This window comes from Panicum virgatum, chromosome 3N (genome assembly GCF_016808335.1).
Source record: "Panicum virgatum strain AP13 chromosome 3N, P.virgatum_v5, whole genome shotgun sequence".
Lineage (NCBI taxonomy): Eukaryota > Viridiplantae > Streptophyta > Magnoliopsida > Poales > Poaceae > Panicum > Panicum virgatum.
In genome coordinates, this window is record NC_053147.1 from 54021504 (window position 1) to 54047091 (window position 25588).

The 25588-nt window shown below is 47.1% G+C and overlaps 1 protein-coding gene across 1 annotated transcript; it reads left to right on the forward strand.

Annotated features, from left to right (window-relative positions):
* The first annotated feature begins 18606 nt into the window (after positions 1-18606).
* On the forward strand, positions 18607-24182 carry LOC120666195 (probable linoleate 9S-lipoxygenase 5). The gene is made up of 10 exons (XM_039945980.1): positions 18607-18777; positions 20970-21034; positions 21139-21428; positions 21512-21749; positions 21869-22216; positions 22329-22414; positions 22523-22612; positions 22846-23147; positions 23573-23836; positions 23944-24182. The coding sequence occupies exons 1-10, from the start codon at positions 18686-18688 to the stop codon at positions 24068-24070; spliced, it is 1902 nt and encodes a 633-aa protein (XP_039801914.1). The 5' UTR covers positions 18607-18685; the 3' UTR covers positions 24071-24182.
* The last annotated feature ends 1406 nt before the right edge of the window (positions 24183-25588 follow it).

A 25588-nucleotide genomic window follows, 5' to 3' on the forward strand; every position in this document is an offset into this window, starting at 1 on the left:
CCAAGTGTGAGCAGGTTTTGGTGAAGGGCTCTGAGGTATCCTGGAGATAGATGGTCCCATCCGAACAAGCCGGGGGTTTGTCTCACCAGCTCCCCCGCAGATTTCTCCTCCCACTTTCTACTCTTTGTTTTGCAGAGTGCTTTCGGCCACCTTAATACAGTTCGCAAGCTTCGAATTCACCCGATCGATCCCTGGGAGCATATCACCCGACCTCTTCTGTGGTGGGTTTAACGCTTCAGGGGTCTGCTATGACGTAGATGAACTGAGAGCAGTTTTTGCAGGTTTTATGCAGCCCTCGATTGACCGTGAAACTTGATCTACTCCAGCGAGTAGTTCTGAGTTTTTTATCTTGGGGCGTTTGATCGTCTTGAGATGAGTCAAGTATTTTCCAAGAGTTTTGGAAAGCTGAGGTTTTTTGGAGTCAGAGTTTGTGTCGAGCTCGACTGAACCGGGAGTTCGGGTCGGAATTGACATGTTTTTTGGATTATCCGAGTCGAGTTCGGGTGGAACTCTTTTTTCGTCGAGATCCGCAGACTCGCGGATGCCGGCGAGTTGGGAACGGGTTCTTGGTTTGGGCAAACTAGGCGTGACCAGGTGGCTGGAGAAGCCTCCAATTCCGTCAGCCGTGCATGCCCAAGAACCAAAAACAAGGGTTGTGCCTTTCCGACACGTTGTTGGCGCTGCTTGATCCGGCTATCGAATTCGCTGGTGAACTCGCCGAATCCCCTACATGGCATGCCAGTTGTCGGTGTTTACCGCCAAGCCCGCTCAGGAATACCCTTAGCAGTAGGGTTTATAGGTAGGGATCGACTGCTCTAGAACTCGATGGTACAAGGAACACAAAGATTTAGACAGGTTCGGGCCGCAAGTTTGCGTAATACCCTATGTCCTGTGTGGTTTGTATTGCCTTTGGTGTTGATGTGTTTCGAGGGGGTCCCTGCCCGCCCTTATATATCCGGGGGACAGGGTTATAAGGAAAGTCCTAGCCGAGTACAGTTGGAGTCCTACTACAACACAATCGGGTAGTTTCCTTTGTATTGCAGCTAGTTCTACGCCTATGCGAGTAATTACAAAAGAGGTAAGGTACATCCATGAGCTATCCCTTACTCTAGAATATTCTATGTCTATAAGTAGTCCCGCTGCCCCGGGTCTGACACTCTCTTTTCTGTGTTGGCCTGTGTGCTGTTTTCCAGGTAGCATCTACGCCCCGATTCTTACTTGAATTCCGAGTACAAAGCACGATGGTAACTTGCATGTTGCCGATTCAATTAGAACTCAAGAAGCGATCGTTTGTCTCCGATTCTGCTACAGGATGTGAAATACATGTAGTACATGTAGCAGCTTCCACCCTTGAAAACAGAGCACGCTGCATGACAGATGGAAGTCGGGCAGAGTCCGGACTCAACGCTCGCTTCCAACTCGATGAGTTAGATCTTGTCCAAATTTCCGATGAGTTCATCGTACCGATCTCCGAACTCGACGAATTGACCCACCGCGTGGAGTAGATTGATCTTGATGATGAGGTCCTTCAAGCTCCCCCAATGATCGTGATGATCAGTCGCACAGTTAGAGCCAACTATCGGTGTTTTTACCATCAGCCTACCTTGGCATGCCCTAAGGTAGGAGATTGTTGGGAGCATATATAGATGGCCATTCGGGCCGCCCGGCCCAGCCCGACCCAAGCCCGGGCTGGCCCGAGCACGGACTGATCGGGCCAGACCCGGCACAACTTGGCTAACGGGCCGGGCCGTGCTGCTCGTCGTGCCATGGTCTCAGCCTAAGCACGAGCCCACAGGTGACTTCCCTACCGGGCCAGCCCTCACTCATGCTAGCCGACGACGCCCATCCATGCCCGCCGATGCCGCACCCACCAGCCATGCCCGCCGGCCCCGACGCCCCACAGGCCGATCTTGGTGGCCTCGCCCTTCGCCGGGATCTGGTGGAGCCGCCCGCCCGCCGGTATATGTAGAGGAGCCGCCCGCCGCTCGGATCTGTGAAGGAGAGGAGTTAGGGGAGCGGCGCCAGAGGTGGAGAGGAGGGGGAGCATCACCGGCGATGGAGGAGAGGAGTGTGGAGGGAGCGACGCCGGTCACCGGAAGGGGCAGAGCCGCAGAGAGAGGGGGCGGAGGGAGGGAGCCGGTCACCAGTGCGAGGGAGGGGGGGAGCCGGTCAAGTGGAGTGGGAAGGGAGCGGCTGAGCAGCGTCGGAGTTGGAGGTGGAGGAGAGGAGACGGAGCGGCACCAGAGGTGGAGATCTAGAGGAGAGGAGGGGGAGCCGGAAGCGGCACCGGCGGACGGCGGTGGAGTTGACGGGGAGGGAGTTTGGGGAGCAGGCGAGTGGCGCTAGTGGAAAGTGAGGAAAGGAGGGGGCGGAGGGAGGGAGGCGGAGCCTGGCAGCCTGCTGGGCCGGGGTAGGCGGGCTGCCATCGGGCCAGCCTGCTATTTTTGTGCCGGGCCGTGCCAGCCCACGGGCTGGGGTGACGGCCCAAGCCCGGGCATAGGGAGCGGGTCGGGCTGTGTAACGTCCCGCCTCCCCGAGGCCGGGCCCGCTTACATCTGGCTGCTTTCTAGGACATAGACTGTCCTCACAGACCAATGCCAGTCTTTTCTGCACACTTTGTCCTCACTCGTGCGCACCCGGGAAGAACTTCCCGGTCGGTCACCCATCCCCAAATTTCTCCGGGCCAAGCACGCTTAACCTCGGAGTTCTTTGGAGACCGGCTTCTGGAAAAGAAGTTGCAACTTGTTGGTATGAGTATCCTATTAATCCTATTAAGCCCTGGGCCGGGGTGTCACATCCTCACCCCCTTAAGAGACCGACGTCCTCGTCGGTCAATCCCAAGCCAGGAACGTCATCTCTTGGCCACGTCCCGTACGTCCAGTGCCAGCAGCCCATGTGCCACGTCCGTGCGTCCAGTGCCAACGGTCCCTGTGCCATGTCCGTGCGTCCAGTGCCAACGGCGCATCCCAGATGCCCGAGCACTGACCCGCCACGCGCCCGTGCACATGCCGGCACCTCCCTCGTCGGAAGGAGACAACCCCACTAATCAAAAGGAGGATCTGGGCCGCTCATAACCGTGAGCACGGCTAGTATACCAGTTTTACACTCTGCAGAGGTTGCACATTTTTACCCACAAGTCGTGAGCTACGCTAGAGGTTCATCACACTTCCTTAGGTGAGATGACTAGCGACTCACTACGAGGCCGTTACAAAGAATCTCGTTGGTAAGGCGTAACCGCGAGAGTTAGGTCAGCGACGATGGGGCCCACCTCCAGGGGTACAAGCACAGGAGCGCAATCCAAGCACAGACCAAGCCGGAGGAGCAGGGACCATTGAAGCTTACTACTCTTGCCCCGCAGGTAAGTTACTCTAAACCAAAAAGACCTAATTAGTAAGCCAAGTCTATCCCATTCTAGCCTTGTGGTAGCGCTGTTGTCCCAGGTTGTTGCTCTATGAACCGGTCCTTATGGAGAGTGGCCAACCCAGCAGTAAGCACCGTGCTGGCCCCCTAAACCATGTTTCTACAAAAACCATCTTTTAACGAGACGTGAGCCACTCATCCTTAACTCTCGCGGTTTTTTAGAAACATGGTTTAGGGGGCCAGCACGGTGCTTACTGCTGGGTTGGCCACTCTCCATAAGGACTGGTTCATAGAGCGACAACCTGGGACAACAGCGCTACCACAAGGCTAGAATGGGATAGACTTGGCTTACTAATTAGGTCTTTTTGGTTTGGAGTAACTTACCTGCGGGGCAAGAGTAGTAAGCTTCAATGGTCCCTGCTCCTCCGGCTTGGTCTGTGCTTGGATTGCGCTCCTGTGCTTGTACCCCTGGAGGTGGGCCCCATCGTCGCTGACCTAACTCTCGCGGTTACGCCTTACCAACGAGATTCTTTGTAACGGCCTCGTAGTGAGTCGCTAGTCATCTCACCTAAGGAAGTGTGATGAACCTCTAGCGTAGCTCACGACTTGTGGGTAAAGATGTGCAACCTCTGCAGAGTGTAAAACTGGTATACTAACCGTGCTCACGGTTATGAGCGGCCCAGATCCTCCTTTTGATTAGTGGGGTTGTCTCCTTCCGACGAGGGAGGTGCCTCTCGGGTTACCTTGGTATGGTTTTGGTATGGTTCTCAGTAGTTACATAATTAATTCTGATTAATTACTATGTAACTGGGTTAATGGTAATTCATCAACTCGTAGTAAATAGCTTTAATAAAATTTTGCCAACACTTAAAAGCTAATGCGGTTGAGTCAGCCAACCTTAGAGCCTCATAGTTTGTGTTATACTTGTTGAGTACAAGTTGTGTACTCACCCTTGCCTCTTCTCTACTTTTTCCTTTTGGCTACGCTACTGCTGCTCAGTTCCTGCCGACTCGAGGGAGTTAGCTCAGCGCTACCAGGACTACGAGGACTTCTAGGTGTTCGTCTCCCAGTCGACGTCCCTGTGGCGCCCTGCTCAGCTTCGGAGAGCTTTTATCGTATTTGTACTTCGCTTCCGCTGTATCAGACATTTATGTCATTATTGTAATAAATAACATTCGTATTCGTTTTATTATGTCTTATTCGTGATATGTGCTGTGATATACTATTCATTCTGTTGTATATACGTGTGACTTGATCCTGGCACGTATATGATTGCTCGGTTTATGTTCTTTTATAAACCGGGTGTTACAGAGTGGTATCAGAGCCGACTCTCGCGGTTTCACGCCACATACGGGCAGAAGTGCGCGGGCATGAGCACGGGCGCGTGGTCGCAGATGCCAAGGCATGTGGACGGGCACGTGCGAGGCACGGACGTTGCACAGGGATCGTTGGCACTGGACGTACAGACGTGGCACATGAGACCATTAGCACTAGACGTATGGGACGTGGCCAAGAGAGGAGATCCTGGTGGTATTTAGGTTGGTCTGGTACTCGACGGAGACGTCGAGTCCTAAGGGGGGATGATTGTAATAGAACGGGCCAAATGCCAGTTGGGCCGGGGTTACTGTAGCGGCATGCTACTGTAGCACGGCGGCAGTTTAGTCCCATACTGAGAATAGAAATGAACCCAGACCAGCTTAAATACCAGGCCCCCGGAAGCTAAATAACTCCGGTTGCAACCTTTTGCGCGAAGCGAGGACGAAAGCGCAAGAGAGTTATTTAGCAGGTGTGATTTACTCAACATGCAGAGTAGATCTTAGCCGTTATCCCAGGGTAGGTCGTTACAGGCTGTGCTTGGGCCGGGCCAAAATGGTCGTGCTTGGGCTGTGCTAACGGGCTACAGGCTGCATGGCCAACTATAGGAGCAGATCGCCGAATCTGAAACTTGAAGGTAAACGCAAGAAAACAAGACAGAAATTTAGACAGATTTCGGGCCGCCGGAGTAGCATAATGTAACACCGTAATTTTCATTTCAGGAACCCAAATAAATTTAATTGGTTTTGTTATAGGCCGATAAGGTTATATTTATTTCACTTTGCATTTTAGAGCATTTATCAAGAATTAAATAATTTATTTAGCCTTAAAATAAATATAAGGAAAATAGGTTGTGAGCATTCATGCTGTTTTGTATCTTTCATTGTCTGTTGTTCAACTTGAATTAGAATTATCTGAATTTGAATTTAAATGGAAATGTGCTTGAATCAATTTGTAAAATGGAAAACCTTTTTTCTGTCCCTTCTCTCTTTCCGGCCCAAACCAGCCTTCTCCCTCTCTTTTCCTTTTCTTTCCCGCGGCCCAAGCCTCCTCCGCCGGCCCGTTTTCCCGGACCAGCCCATCTCCAGCGCCACCCTCACCGCCACGCGGGCCCCGCCCGTCAAGGGCGTCTCCCTCCCCGCGCCGCGCTCGGACTCGGGTCCGAGTCCGACCCGTGCACATCGCCGCGCCCCCCTGGGCCCGCACGCCCAGGCCCCTTGGCCACCCTATAAAAGCGCCGCCCCGTGTCCTTGTCTCCCACCGAAGCCGCAGCCGCCGTTCGCTCTCACAAACCCTAGCTTGTGCCGCCGCCATTGTCGGGAGATCGGAGCTTGCCGCCGCGATGTCGTTCCGCCGCCGCTCCATCGCTCTCGACCACCGCAGAAGCTTTGCCGGGTGGTGAGAAGGCTTGAAGACCATTTTCCCCTCTCTCTCTTGTTCTCGCGCGCACGGATTTTCTCACCGGAGCTCCGCCGAGCCGCCTTGCCTCCGCGCGAGCACTCCGCCGCCCTAGCGCCATCCCTAAACCCCCTAAACGAGTTCGCGGCCTCGCGCTCTCACTCCCCGACTCGATCCCGAACCAAACCCTCGTCCGGATGGCCAATTTGGCCAATGCCGGCGAGCCGCCGCCGCTCTGCTCGCCGCCGGCGCTTTGCGCCGCCGCCTGCACCGCTGCACCACGCCTCAACTGCCCGATCTGAGATCTACGGTCCAGATATGTTCTAAGCCGAGTCAACCAGATGAGATACCGGTCAACCCCAGGTCGTTTTGCAAAAGAGCCCCTCGGTTTTCTCAAAATTAACCCATAGTCCTAGCCAGTTTAAGAATCTTTCCAAAGCAGTCCTTTTCTTTACGTTTAGGACCCTGTTGTTTTAAAACCTTTACAAATAAGCCCTTAGCACCTTGTTTTAGCCATAACTTCACCATTTTAAATCCGTTTTCGACGAATCTTGCACTCATGCGATCCTTGCAATGTGTAGAATAGTTTTATACCCTTGTTCTGTATTGTTTATATTGTTTGGTGTACTGTTTCTTATTTGTTGCATTGTTTGCTTGTATGTGCTCGTGTGATGCGTAGACGACGCGTCGTTCGAAGGTCAACAAAAGACTTTGAAGACGTTCGTCAGCAGCAGCAGTTCGAGGAAGGCAAGTGGCCCCTTGATCATACTTTGGTCCCAAATAATTCATAATTATTCACATTTACTTTATTGCATGCATGTGTCTATAATATGATGGGAACCCAATTAAGGATTTTACCTAGATTGTTTATCTATGCCTTGATCAACCCGGGTACTTTAATTAAATTGTGTAGTATTGCTAGTTGCTTATACATAGATCATGGTTAGAGATACTAGATACAAATGCTACACATGTTACTTCATGTTCTATGGTTAATGTTGTTAAGCAAGATCATTTGATTAATTGGAACATGGAGAACCACCCAGGAAAACAGTACAACCACAATACTACATGGCTCTGGTCTTGGCTAAGTAATTAGATGAACTATATGAGGTGTTGAGGTGGCTCGTTTGGTGGTGTTTGGGTTTGTGTCGTGGAGCAGGTGAAGGAAGCTGCGTCTTCTGAGGGACTGCAATTGTTGGGACCAACACTTACATATAGGGATTCTTTGGAAAGGCCTCGTAGCGTCCCTATGCAATCATACCTTGGAAGTCTGGTATTGAGTCTGATCAACACATGTGTGGTTGGGTTCAAAGTTCTTCGGGACTTTTACGCGAATTGTGGGTAAAGTGTACAACCTCTACAGAGTTAAAACTAACTGGTTAGCCGTGCTCACGATCAAGAGCGGCTTAGACCCTCACATGATAATTGAACTTGAAGATGATCTAAATCAATGTTTTATTTATGATGTTGATGATGGTTACTTCATATGCTTATTTATGGGTTAATGGTATAAACTTACATCTAGTTAATGCTTGCTTAATAAAACTTGATCAATTAAAAGTGCTTATCACAGTTAAACCATGTCAGCTATTCCTTGTTTCAGCCATGCATGTAATATATAGATGTTTTATTGCCACTTGCTGAGTACCAACCATAAGTGTACTCACCCTTGCATAATGATATTCAGACCAACATAACGACTGCCCGGAGTACCCAAAAGACTTCGAAGATTTCTAGGCGTATGTCTCCCAGTCGACTGCCTGTGCTAGAGGATTCCGCTATCGCTCTGAGACGCTATTTATTCGTTTAAGATTAAGACATTCGGTTATGTAATAAAGTCTTTAATACTCTCTTTCGTTATGACATTGTTATGATATTCGCTTAATTGTCTATCGTATGTGTGTAAACTGATCCTGGCGCACATATGAGAATGCATTCGGTTTCCTTCATAAACCGGGTGTGACACATAATACCCTACGTCCTGTGTGGTGGTTTGGTATATTGCGCCATGCACTGGGGTGTTGTGCTCTGTTGAGCAATCTAGCTTATGGGTTATATCTGCCGATCTAGGTACCCGACCCTCCTTTATGTAGTCTAGGGGTGGGATACTAGTCGGTTGCAAGGTAGGAGTCTATTGAAAGCCAATTCTGGCAGCTCAGAGGCCGACCGGTCTGACCGGTCGGGCCGACCGGTCAAACCGGCCTGTCCAGTTGTAATCCGAGTAGGCTTTGTTTTATTTTGGAAATTCTTGTACAAACCGACTTGGAGAGGGGTACGACTTCCCCGGCCTATAAATATAAAGGCTAAGGCCGATTGAGGTATTCCCAATTGAATCAATACAAAATGCATCTACTTTTTGTTCCTCTCAAACCCTAGCCTTTTCCAACCCTAGATTGCTTTCTTCCTTTGTCTCTACGGCATTTGAAGACGTTTTGAGTGGCCTGCCGACCTCAGAGCAACTCTATGTTCACGAGCTCCGACGGGGTCCCTCCCGAGCTCGCTGTTCTAGGTCTTTGCAAGTTCCCTGCCTGCACTGGTCAGACCGGTCAGTGAAACCGGTCAGACCGGTCCGCCTAGGGTTTTCGCTGTGTTGATCATTTTTTACGATCGTCGCACGTTCTAGCGCATTCAGGTGTGTTTGGCGCGATTCTGTGTCAACATACTTTTTGGCGACTCCGCTGGGGAAGGATTAATCTGGTTCAAAAAACCGATCTAATCTAATCCTCAAAGAAGATGAGTAGTTCAGAGATCGACAAGGACAACATCATCAACGCCTCAATGGAGGAGCTCACCGAAGAGGAGCGCAAGGCCTACCTTCTTGTGGAGGAGCACGTCAGGACTCAATTCTTGAAGGGCTTCAAGAAGGATCGCGGTGGCCTCGTCAAGAGGGTGGAGGAGTTCGTACTGCCATCTCTCAAGCTTAACAAAGATAAGATTGAAGAGATCCCCAATGTAAGCCTCTCTCCCTCTGATATGTTTGATAGAATGTCATCCATGATGGATCAAAAGATTGTTGCTGCACAAGCCACTGTGGGTGATGTTTTAATTAAATTGAGTAGTGATATTGATGAACTTAAAGGCAAAAAACCTATGTCCGATCCCAACTCATCAGATCCAAGTTCGGCTACCCCTGAGTTCACATCTGAACCAATTTATGGTATGTCGCCGAACTCCTTTGTATGGAAAACCCCGCCACCGTCGACTGTGCACACAGCACCAGCTGGACCGGTCTCACCGACCGGTCAGACCGGTTACACAACCGGTCAGACCAGTTACTCAGTGACAGTGCCGTCACCGGTGCCCCTCGAGACGATTCCAAGTTCGGCTGCCCCTGGCCGAACCAATGAATTGTCGGTATACACACCACCTCGCACTACTGCTGTAGCTGGAGGATCACGAGGATCCGGACCTAACCAAGGACCAATCCCGACTTCTTCACAGATGATGGCGCATGGAAATTCTAATGCACATTGTTTCTCTAAGTTTTATACCAGCCAACACTATCAGGCCGATCTCCTTAAGTTCAAAGAAGATCTGGCAAATGTGATTAAAAGTAAGCTTGGGGCGGATATGGGTACTACAGGTTTATATCAAAAGCCTTATCCCGCTGAGTTTGATTTCGTTTCTTTTCCTGCTGGTTGGCGTATTCCTGAGTTTACTAAGTTTAATGGCGATGATTCTCGTACAACTTGGGAACATGTTAGTCAATATGTGTTGCAGTTAGGAGAAGCCGGTTTCAATGATGCTTTGCGTGTGTGTCTATTTTGTTTATCTTTGACTAGAACGACTTTCTCTTGGTTTTCATCAATTGCTCCTAATTCTATTCGCAATTGGGCTCAATTGGAGCATAAGTTTCATGATCACTTCTTTTGTGGGGAAACCGAAGCAAAATTGTTGGACTTAACATCGGTTAAGCAAGGCCGTGATGAATCGGCTCCGGATTATTTCAAAAGATTTAAAGAAATTAAAAATTGGTGTTTTAGTTTGATGATTTCCAAAAAGGATTTGGCGCATTTGGCATTTAATGGCTTACATTCTTACTTGAAAGAGAAACTCGAGGGCTTTGAATATCATACCGTGAATTTCTTGCAAGTCAAAGTCATGGGTTTAGAGTTTAAGCTTAAAAATGCCAAAGACACCTTTAAGCCTCATCGGTCCACTGAGTTTGTTTGGCCATCAAAGGCCAAATCCGGTTCAGTTCCGTCTCTCAAGCCGATTCAAAAGAATCGGCAAGAAGAGTTGAAATTTATGTTTGATGTTTCTAAGTGTGATCGGATTTTTGATGAATTGCTTAAGCATGGTAATATCCGATTGTCACATGCTATTCCATCTCTCGATGAGCTTAAACGACATGCATATTGTAAGTGGCATAACTCTACATCTCATGCTACTAATGATTGTAATATTTTCCGTCTACAGGTACAATCGGCCATTAATGAAGGATGATTGGTACTTTCTGAGATGCAAATTGACAAGGCTCCTTTCCCTGTTCATACACTAGAATTGAACAATTCAAAGGTGCTCATTCAGCCGGAGCAAGCCGAAGGAGCTAAGGGGAAGAATGTTGTCATCGGTGATCCAAGACCGATGAATACAAGTGACAAAATCCCTGCCCGGGAAGTTATCAAGGAGAAGACCGATGATGGCAAGGATACTCTGAAGATCATCATCAGAAACCCAAGGCTCGGAGGGCAGGGAGGCTCTCCAACAGAAAATCAGTCTGCTGCCCAGGCGCGGCCAGTCAGACCGGTGTCTCCGACTGGTCAGACCGGTCCAACCGGTCAGACCGGTGCCTCCGGCCGGTCAGACCGGTCTGGTAACCATCCCCAGATTTTCAAGCCAAAGCGTCTGGAAGTGGGTACTTGGAAGACCAACGAGGTGAAGGTGCAGGGAAGAGCTGCTAATCAGAAGCCTACCTTCAACCAATTGTTGAACAAGTACACAAAAGTCGTTCAAAAGGATCAGCCGCTAAAAAAGAGACAGCGATCACCGCCGCGCCAGGATCGTCCAGTGTCCCCAAGGAGGGAATCCAGCAGGCGCAGAGGTGATGTCGTCACATTATATCCTCCCCAAATGTGTGTCGCCATGCCATGGGTGCCACCGGCATCAAATGCAACAAATCCGGCATGGGAGCATGGGGGGATATGGATGCAGTGCTTTCCGATGCCTTATTCTCCACATTATCAGGGGGAAAGTTCCAGAGTGCCCGTACATGACCGATTGGGACCACGCCAATCTGGTCCAGTGCTGCAGACTGCACTGGTCAGACCGGTCGCTACTGACCGGTCAGACCGGTCTCACCAGAGGCCGGGCCAGGCTCCTGTTCAGAGATTCGAGTATCGCGTCAAGGAGAAGAAGGAGGAGCAGAAGCCTGTTGCTGATCCAGATAAGCTTAAAGCCGATGATGTGGTTCAGATCGGTGGAATAGAGGTGCCCATAAAGGATACGGGCAAAAAGCCGATGGACATAGCAAAGTCGGTTGATGTTCCTTCACAGAAGCCGGTCATGGCCAATGACCATGAGGCTGATAGCAGCAAGAGCACATCAGACAAGTACCATCAGCCTAGGTGGTGCCCATCAGGATTGACTCACATGCAAAAGAGGAAGCTGCAGTGCCTTCGCAACAAGGAAAAGAGAGAGCAGGAAGAAGAGAAGCTGAGGGATGAGGACTTCAACAGATATAGACCCATGTTCCCTCAAGTCAAAGTCTGGAAGGCCAAGGCAGCTGATCAGCCAGACAGACCGGTCGAACCGCTGCAGACAACCGATCAGACCGGTTAGGAGGATCGGTCAGACCGCTCTGACCAACCGGTCAGACCGGTTGAGCCCAGTATAGAGCCATCAGCCGAATCGGTGCCGCCCGCTTCGGCTCCTTCTGTTGATGAAGCCCCAGCAGTTCCTCCAACTGTAGAAGACGAGGAATTGGTGGATTACGAGGCGTCTCCGGAGCATACCAACTTGGAAGTCAACGTGGTGCATTTGTCTTCGGATTACTTCATGGTTCCGGAGGAGGATTTGGCTCATCTTCAGTTCGGGCCCCGTGAAGCTGTGTTCCAGAAGCTAAGCGAGAAAGACAATCATCTAAAGGCTCTTTACATGAGGGGACACATCAACGGGAAGCCGGTGACTCGTATGCTAGTGGATGGTGGGGCCATTGTAAATCTTATGCCCTACTCGTTGTACAAGAAGCTTGGTGGCCAAGACGAGGACTTGATCAATACAAACATGATGGTCAGTGGTGTTGGCGGAAGCGAGCCTCTTAGCGCCAAGGGATTTGCCTCCATGGAGCTCACTATTGGGAGCAAGACGCTTGCTACGGCCTTCTTCGTCTCAGAGGTGCAAGGTAATTACAATTTGATTCTTTGGAGGGATTGGATTCATGCAAATTAATGCATTCCTTCTATCTTGCATTAGTTTCTTGTTTAGTGGATCGGCGATGAGGTTGAGATTGTTCATGGAGACATTTCATCCTTTGTTGCTTTAGCCGATTCGGATTCTATTAGTGCACATGACAACATCAAGTGTTTATCGGGCGTGGATCTGTCCGATTATGATTTGATCAGTTGCACTAAGGATGGTTTTGTTTCTGCTGTATTAATGCCGATGGACAATCGGCTAAATCATTTAATGTAAATCAAATGAGTACAACAGAAGCTCCAGAAATGACCGGTCAGACCGCTTGTGCCGACCGGTCAGACCGGTCCAGTCCCGTTTGGCGCACAGGGCCGACCAGTCAGACCGGTCCAACACAGAGTGGTTGCAGCAGAGGCTAGATCAATATCGGGCGCGTACGAATGATATGTGTGAAGCCATTGAAGATTCTGATGATCTAGACAAGCTGGGTCAAGGGTTTACATCGGCTGATCCTTTAGAAAAGGTAGACATTGGTGATGGAACTATTCCTAGGCCAACCTTTGTAAACAAAAATTTATCGGCTGAATATAAAGCCGATTTGGTTAATTTCTTGAAAGAATATGTTGACTGCATTGCTTGGGAGTATCATGAAATGCTTGGTTTAAGTCGTGATCTTGTTGAGCATCGTTTGCTAATTAAAGCCGGTTTTAGACCTTATAAGCAACCGGTTAGGCATTTCAATCCCATTATTTATAACCGAATTAAAGCTGAAATTAATCGTCTACTTGATGCTGGATTTATTCGGTCTTGTCGTTATGCTGATTGGATCTCTAATATTGTGCCCGTTGAGAAAAAGAATTCGGGGAAAATTAGGGTGTGCATTGATTTTAGAGATCTTAATAAAGCTACTCATAAGGATGAATATCCTATGCCTATAGCCGATATGTTGATCAATGAGGCTTCCGGACATCGTGCCATTAGTTTTCTTGATGGTAACGCCAGTTACAATCAAATATTTATGGCCGAAGAAGATATATCTAAAATGGCCTTTAGATGTCCGGGATTTGTCGGCTTGTTTGAGTGGGTTGTTATGACTTTCGGTTTAAAAAATGCGGGTGCTACTTATCAAAGAGCAATGAATTTAATCTTCCATGATTTGCTTGGTGTCATCTTGGAAGTGTACATTGATGATATTGTCATTAAATCGGTCGGTTTGGATCATCATTTAGCTGATTTGAGACTTGCTCTTGAGAGGATGCGCCGATATGGTTTGAAGATGAATCCACTCAAATATGCTTTTGGTGTATCGGCTGGAAAGTTTCTTGGCTTCATTATTCATGAGAAGGGAATAGAGGTTGATCATAAAAGAATTGAAGCCATGAAGAAGGTTGAAGCCCCTACATGCAAGAATGATTTACAAAAGTTCTTGGGCAAGGTAAATTTGTTGAGAAGGTTTATATCTAACTTGTCCGGGAAGATCGATGCTTTTACTCCTATTCTTCGGTTAAAGGATGAAACCGAATTTGCTTGGGGGGCAAAACAGCAAGAAGCGTTTGAGAAAATCAAGATTTATTTATCTTCACCACCCGTGCTCAAGGCACCTAGGAGAGGAGTACCTTTCAGACTTTATGTGGCTGCTGAAGACAAAGTCATTGGGGCTGTTTTGACTCAAGAAACCAAAGGGAAGGAGTACATCATTACATATTTAAGCCGACGACTTATTGATGCGGAGACAAGGTATACATTTATTGAGAAGTTGTGTTTGTCTCTTTATTATGCTTGTACCAAATTGAGGCATTACCTACTATCTAGTACTTGCATAGTAATATGTCAAACCGATGTGATCAAACATATGTTATAGAAGCCGATTTTGAGTGGTCGAATTGGCAAGTGGGTTTATGCTTTGGTTGAATATGATTTGTCTTGTGAACCTTTAAAATCTATTAGAGGCCAAATTGTAGCGGATTTTATTGTTGAACATCGGATTAATGACAAGCATGATCTAGAAGTCGGCTATATTACTTGCACACCATGGAAGTTGTACTTTGATGGATCGGTTTGTGATGATGGTCAAGGAATTGGTGTTGTTCTTATTTCTCTGAATGGCTCTGTTTTTGAGTTTTCAAACCGATTGGAAGAAGAATGCACTAATAACCAAGTTGAGTATGAAGCACTTTTATTTGGCTTGGAATTCTTGCAATCCATGGGCATGAAGCATGTTGAAGCCTTTGGAGATTCTCTTCTGGTGGTGCAGCAAATATCCAAGGTATGCCAATGCTATAATGGTTCTCTAAATGCATATCTTGATAAGTGCCTTGATATTATTTCTTCCTTCCATGAATTTATTATTAAACATATTCCGAGGGAAGAGAATGGAAAGGCAAATACTCTGGCTCAGCAAGCATCTGGCTATAATGTTACGAAAAAATATGTCAACATTCGCAAGCCAATGCAAATGAAAGCCGAGTTTCTGGTTCTGGACGCACCAGTCCGACCGATCAGCGAGACGGGTCTGTCCAGAGACCGGTCTGACAGGTGATGCAGCTTTTGGTTCTGATTCGGCCAAGAAAGTTGATTCAATTGTCTCGGCCGAAGCCCAGGATTGGAGGGTCCCTCTTATGTCATATTTGAGAGATCCTGGTCGTGGTGCAGAGAGAAATATTTGGCATTTGGCTTTCAAGTATGTTTTAATTGACGATGAGCTTTATCGTCGAACTGCCGAAGATTTGCTTCTCAAGTGTTTAAACTCGGATCAGGCCCGGATTGCTATGTGTGAGGTTCATGAAGGCATTTGTGGTACTCATCAATCGGCTCCCAAAATAAAGTGGTTACTTAGAAGAGCCGGTTTCTATTGGCCCACCATGCTATCCGATTGTTTCAAATACTATAAAGGGTGCGAAGAATGTCAGCGGTTTGGTGATTTGCAATTGGTGCCTGCTGCATTGATGCATCCTATTATTAAACCATGGCCATTCCGAGGTTGGGCGTTGGATTTTATTGGACAAATTAGTCCTCCATCTTCGAAGGGGCATCGCTTCGTGTTAGTTGCTATGGATTACTTTACCAAGTGGACCGAAGCGGTTCCTTTGAAGAATATGACACATAAGGAGGTAATTGAGTTTATTACTGAGCATATTATTCATAGATTCGGTATTCCACAAACTTTGACAACGGATCAAGGTTCTTCATTTATATCAAAAGAGGTGCGTGCCTTTGTCGAATCTTACAAGATTAAATTGCTCAATTCATCTCCATACTATGCTCAGGTCAATGGGCAGGCCGAGTCTAGTAATAAGATTTTGATCAAACTTGTCAAGAAGAAGATCGAAGAAAATCCTAGAAGGTGGCATGAAGTGTTATCGGAGGCTTTATGGGCTCATCGTATATCAAGATATGGTGCTACTAAGGTTACTCCTTTTGAGCTTGTGTATGGTCAAGAGGCCGTTTTACCCGTTGAGGTAAATCTGGACGCTTATAGATTAGCAAAACAAAATGACCTCTCTGCTGTTGATTACCATGATTTGATGATGGATAATATTGATGAGGTGACCGACAAGCGTTTGAAGGCTTTGAAGGAGATTGAGAAAGGCAAGCTTCGGGTGGCTAGAGTTTACAACAAAAAGGTAAAACTTAAGTCTTTTCAGGTTGGAGATCTGGTTTGGAAGACAATTTTGCCTCTTGGGATGAAAAGCAATAAGTTTGGCAAGTGGTCGTCAAGTTGGGAGGGTCCGTACAAGATTATCAAGGCTATCTTCGGTAATTCATACATGATGGAGACGGTGCAAGGGGAGCTTCTACCAAGAGCTATCAATGGGAGATACTTGAAGAAGTTCTATCCTAGCATATGGCAAAGTGCATGAAGACGAAGAGGCCGGTATTGGATATCGCCCTTAGCTTTATTTTTTTAGACTTGTATGCTCTGTGTTAAACGTGTACGTCAGGATAGTTCTTGCTTTTTGGCTTGTGAAACTCACCAAAAAGCAGGGGGGCATATGTTGACAGCCAATTCTGGCAGCTCAGAGGCCGACCGGTCAGACCGGTCTGTCCAGTTGTAATCCGAGTAGACTTTGTTTTATTTTGGAAATTTTTGTACAAACCGACTTGGAGAGGGGTATGACTTCCCCGGCCTATAAATATAAAGGTTAAGGCCGATTGAGGTATTCCCAATCGAATCAATACAAAATACATCTACTTTTTGTTCCTCTCAAACCCTAGCCTATTTCAACCCTAGATTGCTTTCTTCCATCGTCTCTACGGCGTTTGAAAACGTTCTGAGTGGCCTGCCGACCTCAGAGCAACTCTACGTTCACGAGCTCCGACGGGGTCCCTCCCGAGCTCGCTGTTCTAGGTCTTTGCGAGTTCCCTGCCCGCACCGGTCAGACCGGTCGGTGAAACCGGTCAGACCGGTCCGCCCAGAGTTTTCGCTGTGTTGATCATTTTTGACGATCGTCGCGCGTTCTAGCGCATTCAGGTGTGTTTGGCGCGATTCTGTGTCAACAGAGTCCTATGAGAATTTCGATGTAGAGTTTTAGTAGGATTATAGAGGAATCCTAGTAGGAGTCCGGTTTTTTCTTTCTTATGGGTATCTAGAATCTTCCTCACATCTATACGCAGTGCACAGTTTCGTGGGCCCGGGTCTGACAGACTATCTGCCGAGTTTGGATAGCGGACGGTCTGGACGCCCACGCGCCGGCACTGCAGCCGCCGCCATGCTGGCTGCCACCGCCATGCTGGCCTCGCCGTGATCACTCGCGCCTGCCGCTCGCCGCCGACAGTGTTCAGACTAAAATAATGTGGTCAGACCATTACTAACAATGCTCTCGCTCGACTGCCACACTGAACAAGCCTTGAGTTCTCTGGTTTTCCTTTACTACGTAATGTCGATGATTTCACCTTTAAGCATCTACTCTAGCTTATATCATGTCTCCTGGTGACATTATCATATATATCTTGTTAATATATCTGTCTAGCACACTGCTCTGGACTATTCTGCTCACTTCTGTTGAGAGTGTGTTAGCAGATAAATGTTGATTGACTATCTTTAGTTTTCTTGTAGATACTTGAGGAAAGCAATCCTATCAGTAATTTTACATTTTTTTTTACTTTTGTAACCTTTTGTACTAGTTGGTTAGTAATGTTAATTGTGGGCCATTGGCAACAAATTAGTAGATCAGAAAATGTCAAAAGGAATTGTTGTGTGATCTGACTGAAAATATGTGGGTTAACATATCCTAAGGGTAGTGTGGATATGCATAATTTGTATTTCAAGCAAATAAAGCTAGGGATCCTTAGAGATAGTAGTTGATATATATGACTTCAACAGATTGAGTATCTGTACACGCAATGTATATACGGATAGAATCTATGTATTTGTGATGTATTTAAGATCTATTTCATGTCCTATTTTTTCTTTTTTGTTTTTTAATTCATCGTGGCAGACATATTTACAGCCGCGTCTCTAATGAGACTCTCTAGAGAAACGTACTACTGCTACCCGCATCTCATCAGTCTCATTGGAGATGGAGTAGCCAATACGCATCTCTAATGAGTCTCACCAGAGACGTGTGTTCTTTACACGAGTCTCCAATGGTTCACATGCATCATAGACGCCAATTCTGAGATGCAAATTTTGAGTGTCTCTAATTAGCATTTAGACCCGTATCTAATAAGGCGTTTAGAAGTAAACTATTCCGCGGTTACAACTCGCTTTCAGGCCTAGAAACTAGCGACTGACACCCTAGAAGTTGTTAGTCCTCACAAAATGGTAAGTGAAAAAGAGCATCTTCAGCACTGCCAAAAAGGCATAGAACTGATGTGTTTCTGACTACACTTTGTTCTCGGCTAACTAAAGCAACATCAGATGCAAGGGAAGCATAGAGCTGATGAGTTTCAAATAACTGCACTTTATTCTTGGTTATCTAGAAACTAAAGCAACATCAGATGCAAGGGGTGACGCCAAAGGCTGGCACACATTCTCCCTGCACTTTCCGCTTTTCTTGCTGCTGCAGGCCAATCTAGATCAACGATGCCATCCTTTGCACGTCTCCACACTCCAAGAATATGAACCCCCCCCCCCCCCCCCACCCCCCCACCCAACCCCGAGCAGGCCCCGGCTCACACGCTGCCATGTATATAACCGCATGGGATCAACCCTTGTTTGCAACAGGGATCTCGAAAGGTCCTAGAAGCTATAATACTAATCCAGGAGCCAAGTAGCACCCTAGCCTGTTCCTGCTCCAGTTGCTTGATCGGTCCAATGCAAATGCCGTTCTGTTGGGACCGAAGCCCGGCGCAGGCGCCTGAGAACCATATCGCCATCAATGGAACAGTGGTCGTCTCCTGCCACTTTGGCCCACTGTTGGAGAACGGCTTATTAGTGCCGGTCACAGGGCGTATTAGTGCCGGTCCACGTTAGTGCCGGCTACTCTGACCGGCACTAACGCGCGTATGTTAGTGCCGGTCCGTAATACCAGCCGGCACTAACGTGCCCGACCCCGCCCGAGTCCTCACAGCAAGGTTAGTGCCGGCTGATATAACTAGCCGGCACTAAATGTTTTTTCTTCTTTATGTTTCTTTTCTTTTCATTTTTATACATATGGCTATGCGTATTTCTACCGTATGTGACTACATAGTCGTACTCTTTACATTGCACAGTATTATTAGAACAACATATTACACTAACATTATATATATATATATATATATATATATATATTTGTCATGTTTGGAACACTTATGAGTTCAAAAGTACATGAGATATTAAAAATTATTAAGCACATCAACTATAGTAACGTATCAACTTCCTCGTCGTCGGATCTTCTTGGGCGACGCTTATACGGAGATCGCCATGAAATTTGCCCTTAGGATTTATGACTTCATCGAGTAGAAATCCGCATATAGCTTCTTGAATTGCCCTGATCCGAGCGATTTCAATGAGTTCTTCTTTCATCCACCAACGCTGTCACATTTTTCGATAAAAACATGAGAATAAAAAATAATGAATTAAAATAATGAGCAGATGTGATTGTGCTCACGTACATTGAATGCCTCCACTGTCATTTGCCCTTTTTCACTTGCAAAAGAGTTGATCCACTCGCATACGTAGTATCCACATAAGTTGTTTCCTTGGCCCTGTCTCCAACACTATGGACAAATGTGGGTTACGATATAGAATTTTTCTGATGTTTATTGCGAATGACATTAGTAGCGAGAGTATATTCATACCGGAAAATCAGTCACCCAATGAAGAGGCTCGATTTCACCTATGGGCAAGCCTATGTGTTTGTGGAGGTAGCGACTCCATGCAGTATTTACCACCTCAATGATATCTTGGTACTTTGATATATCTTGCCTTAATGAGTCCAACTTCGCCGTGCTTGGTCCAAAGGGTATAGTTACTCATGAATCCATTCAAGGCCAGGTGATTCCATAGAGTATCTCTTTTTCGGAATTTCTTTTTATTTTCGCAAACACTGCATGTACAACACATTAAACCCTTTGACGACCTATTTGCCATTGCCGCCTTGAGAAAAGAATCTAAACCCTGAATCCATGCCGAGGTGCTCCGGCTTCCGTGCATCCATTGCCGGTCCATCTGTACAAATTAAAAAAATCATGCTCATTATCCCTAAAAACAGGTTATTATGAAGTAATTCAAAAAAAATGTAAATGTGTCATAGGCCACCTATCTAGTAAATTTAAACTAAATAGCAAAATAAATTGGCACAATAACATATACACATGTCACCATGAAATAATTCAAAAAAATCATTCTAAATGTGTGATAGTCAAACTATATAGTAATCATTCTCTAAAAAGCAACAAATCAATTCTACCTTGCTCAAATTAATGAACAAATTAATAAATCATGCTCATTTTCTCTCATCCTTAAAATTCTTAAAATTTTGCATTATAACATATACACATGTCCCCGTGAAATAATTCAAAAAAATTACTCTAAATGTGTCATAGTCAAACTATCTAGAAAACCTTCTCTAAAAAGTAACAAATCGATTCTATTTTGCTCAAATTAATGAACAAATCGGAAAATTATGCTCATTTTTCCTCAACCTTAAAATCACTATTTTCTTTATCTAGAAAGCATGAAACAAAGAATAAACACCGTGAAAGAAGAGTGGAAGAAGCTACTAACCTTTGGTGCACTTGGATGGGTGAAATCCTCACAAATTTGGGGGGAAATGGGCAGCACCTCCCCTCTAACATGCCATGAGAGAGAGGAGGAGCTCGGCCAAATGAAATGGTCGGGCTGGGGAAGAAGGAGTGCCTGATATACGGGGCAATTTAGTGCCGGCTGGTGGCTCTAGCCGGCACTAAGTGTGGACTTTTAGTGCCGGCTAGAGCCACCAGCCGGCACTAACTTACAATTGACCAAGTTAGTGGCGGCTAGACTTTCCAGCCGGCACTAACGTGTCTTATGACCGTTGTGGCATGCGCACGGACCATTGGGGGATGGCACGTTAGTGCCGGCTCCTATTTGACCGGCACTAATGTGCTAGTACCAATATGACATTCTCCAGCAGTGGCCTGTCGGTCCCGGGGAAGACCACCACGCTTCGCCTCTTCAGCAGCACGCAGATCGACCACAGTACGCTGTCTTCTTGCTACTTTCTATCAGTAACGTGTATTCAGTACCAGGGCCTCTGAGCTCTCTGTCTCACACTCGTGTCTTGTGTTGGCGTCCAACTGCAGACACGGGGAAGGGAAGGCTGAGCGCGGAGGCGCCACTGCGGGGCGGCAAGAAGACCAACCACGGCCGCGGGAAGACAAGCACCATGACGTACCAAGTGACACTCTTCGTTGACACGGAGTTTGGCACGCCGGGGGCCATCGTCGTCAAGAACGGCCTCAAGAACGACCAGTTCTTCCTCCGCTACGTGCAGCTGGAGTTGCCCGAGGACCGGCGCATCCACTTTGAGTGCAACTCCTGGGTCTTCCCCTACAAGAAGACCAACTCCGACGGCATATTCTTCATCAACACGGTCACATTCGACGACCTTAATTATCTTTCGGGTGCAAGTTTAATTTGCAGGAAGAAACTGAAATCATCTAACTTTGATGGCAGAGCTACCTGCCGGACAAGACGCCGGAGGCACTGCAGCTGCTGCGGGAGGAGGAGCTGAGGAGCCTGAGAGGGAACGGCCGAGGGGAGCGCAAGGACTGGGAGCGCATCTACGAGTACGACTACTACAACGATCTCGGCAACCCCGACAAGGAGGATCACATCCGGCCGGTGCTCGGCGGCACCGCCACATACCCCTACCCGCGGCGCTGCCGCACCGGCCGCGCCCTCTTCAAGAAAGGTACTTAACACCACCACTCCATTGATTGATTTTGTTTGTCGACGGCACAAGAGCAAGCTTTCAACCGGCAAACTCACAACTTATTCTTGCAACGACAATATGGATGTATGTAACTGAAGACGGCATGACTGAGACGCGCAAGCACATGATCAACCTGGACTTCTATATCCCCCCGGATGAGCGGTTCAACCCGATGAAGCTGGCGGAGGTGCTGACGCTGGCGGTGCAGGCCGTGACGCATTTCGTGATCCCGGAGTCCAGGGCTCTGTTCCATGGCAATATTAGCAGCTTCAAGTCCTTTGATCAGCTGAGGAGGGACTTGTACAGCAAGCCTCAGCAGCCTGTCGTGGAGGGCGTCGTCATGGACAAGCTCAAGACCTCGGTGCCGTCGCAGAAGACCTACAAGCAGGTGTCCAAGATGGTCAGGGAGACGCCGGTCAAGTTCCCGATCCCTCAAGTCATTGAGCGTAAGTGACTCCACACACATTGTCCGTGGCTGAAATGGCATGCTAAAATTAAGAAAATGTTATATTTTACCTTGAAACAATCTGATGTTTTGATACATCTTTGATGGTACAGATGATCCAGAGGCGTGGAGGACCGATGAAGAGTTCGCAAGGGAGATGCTTGCAGGGCTCAACCCGGTTGTGATCAAGAGATTAGATGTAAACGAAAGCAACAACCAACAATCCTCTGATTTTCGGACATTGTTCACATGCATAGCTAAAAGTGAATAATAGTAACTTTTATATCACATCTTCTTCATACACCAGGTGTTCCCGCCAGTTAGCAGTGGAGGGAAGAAGAGTTCGATTACTTCTGCTCATATCGAGGGTCAGCTTGAAGGACGAACTGTCGAAAAGATCATTGTAATTCCCTTCTTAACAAAATGCAGGGAACCATCATCAATATGCCATTCTTTTCTTTAGGGAATAAATTGAAATGAATGTTCCTTTTCTATTGAGCGTACAAACGGAGCTACAACTTTTTTTTTATGTAAAAAGGAGCCACAACTTCATATTGTGCCTCAGTGAATTTTGTCAATTGGATAGGAACTTGTACTGTGACGTGTTAATTAGAAATTTATGCTATGCAGGCAATTGAACAGAATAGGCTATATATTCTGGACCACCATGACTATCTGATGCCGTACCTGAGGCGCATCAACACGTTGGGGGTGTGCATCTACGCGTCGCGCACGCTGCTGTTCTTGAAGGATGACAGCACCTTGAAGCCTGTGGTGATAGAGCTGAGCCTGCCTAGTGACGACGGGGGTGATGATGAGATCAGTAGGATCTTCCTCCCTGCAAGCAATGGGATTGATGGACATCTGTGGCAGCTTGCTAAAGCCCATGTTTCCGTCAATGATTCAGGCTACCATCAGCTCATCAGCCACTGGTGAGTGAGATTTGGTTGTCGTTTAAGTATCTTAAGAATGGCATATTACAATCAATAATCTTCATCTTCCAATCTAACGTGTACTTTTGAATGCCAACGTACAGTTCATTCTTCTCAGAAATACTACTTTATTTCTAACTACATATATAATGTGAAATAAGGAACCAACAAGCTAACATATGTTGAAAACAAAAATAAATTCTTTTCCTGAAAAAACATAGTTCCTGTCAGTACCGGCCGGGAAACGGTTCAAACTTGTCTGGAATTTTCAGTTATCTTAAAAAGGTTCCCTCTTTTGGATCAAGATTTACATCAGTTTAAGGAGCAGAGTGTTCCTGAACTCCTAAATACTCTTCTAAAATTCTGGTACTAGCAGTAAAATGACTTCACATTATCACCTTCTTGATGCATATACCAATCGACAGGCTGTTCACTCATGCGACAGTGGAGCCATTCATCATCGCGACAAAGAGGCAGCTGAGCGCTATGCACCCGGTCAACAAGCTCTTGGAACCACATTTCAAGGACAATATGCAGATCAACACCTTGGCCAGGAGCATCCTCCTGAGTGCTGGAGGCATACTTGAGAGGACCATGTACCCGGGGAAGTACGCCATGGAGATGTCGTCGGCTATCTACTCCGAATGGAGGTTCACCGAGCAGTCCCTACCAAATGAACTCATCAAGAGGTTGAAAAAACACCGACCTTGCCTAACCGATGTCAAGTCTGACAATTTCGCAGCCAACCTTTTTATGCAAATGTAATGCAAAATTGTTCATTGGTCTGTACCTGCAGGGGTGTGGCGTCCAAGGATCCCAACGGAGGCGTGATCCTGCACATTGAGGACTGCCCTTACGCCGTGGACGGCCTAGACGTGTGGCGCGCCATCGAGGCGCGGGTGCAGAGCTACTACACGCACTAGTCTCCAAGTTTTCTGAGCAAATGTCCAAGGAGTTCGAGATGAGTATGATGGGTGAGCTGCAGTTCTTCTTCGGGCTGCAGATCAAGCAAACTCCTCAGGGCACGTTCGTCCATCAAGCCAAGTATACCAAGGACTTGCTGCGGAAGTTCGACATGAGTAACTTGTATCCTCAGCCGACTCCGATCAGCACATCGACGGCGCTTGATGCGGACTTGGATGGAGAGGCGGTGGACCAGAAGGAGTACAGGAGCATGATTGACTCTCTCCTGTACCTGACGGCGACCCGACCGGACATTCAGTTCGGGGTCGGCCTTTGTGCGCGATATCAGGCTTCGCCGCGCACCTCCCACAAGCAAGTGGTGAAACGCATCTTCATGTACCTCAAGTTCACTCCTGAATTCGGTCTTTAGTATTCTGCGGATTAATCTCTTGTTTTGGTTGGTTTTTCGGATGCCGATTTTGGTGGGTGTCAGCTGGATCGCAAGTCGACTTCTGGCACCTATAACTTTCTCGGTACATCATTGGTTTCGTGGTCCTCTCGCAAGCAAGCTAGTGTAGCGCTTTCTTCCACAGAAGCTGAATACGTTGCCACTGCTAGGTGCTGCTCTCAGATTCTTTGGATGAAACAAACCTTGCAGGATTATGGGTTGAGTTTTGGTAGGGTTCCCATCTTTATAGACAACATGTCCGCCATTAGCATTGCAAAGAACCATGTCCTACACTCCAGAACCAAAGACATAGATATCCGGTTCCACTTCCTGTGAGATAACCATGAGAGAGGCCACATAGACATGATCCATGTCCCTTCAGAGAGGCAAACCGTAGATATCCTCACCAAACCACTTGAGCAGGACACCTTTGCTCGCTTACGATGGGAGCTTGGGGTTTGTTACCCCTTTTGATCGCTGACTTCTCTTCGGTTAGTTTTTTGTAGGTCTTTGTTTTTGTTTCTCTTCGCTTTCTAGCTTCTGATAGATGCATTTGCATTGTACATGTTTGCATTTCGCATTGCTTCACTACACTGGCATTCTTGTATACACTGTTATGATCCTCTAGTGCTTGCTAGTGTAGTTTTTTAAACTTGATCATGTATAGCTTGCTCTTCAGTATATGTCATATCAACTGAGTTAAGCTATTTTGATTTGAAAATCTAAAAATATGATCACCCTGTCTTGGCTACTGGCATGTTAGGTTGTATTGATACGCTTTGCTATCCTATTCGTGCTAGTGTGGCTTTTAATCTTTGACATGAGCTAAAATTGTTAAAATTATTTAATATATGTCTGAAATGGAATGAAAAGATACAGGTGGGATTGCTTGTTGCACTGATCGAGCTTTCGGGACGGCTCACATAGCACTAGTGAGAACACGGGCAAGGCTGTGCATGACTGAAGCGGGTGCCTTAAGCTTCTGACTGGCCTTGGCATAGGCTTGGTCTCGCTGCTAAGTAAAGCATAACAAGCTTTCAACCCCTGGCATAATCACTTGCTTGACATAACCTGTTAACTTTTCATTCAA

Coding starts and splice junctions, on each gene's coding strand:
- LOC120666195 (XM_039945980.1), top strand. CDS start 18,686: ATGCAAATGCCGTTCTGTTGGGACCGAAGCCCGGCGCAGGCGCCTGAG. Junction 21,035..21,138: donor CAGCACGCAGATCGACCACA/GTACGCTGTCTT, acceptor GTCCAACTGCAG/ACACGGGGAAGGGAAGGCTG. Junction 22,613..22,845: donor AAGGACGAACTGTCGAAAAG/ATCATTGTAATT, acceptor TATGCTATGCAG/GCAATTGAACAGAATAGGCT.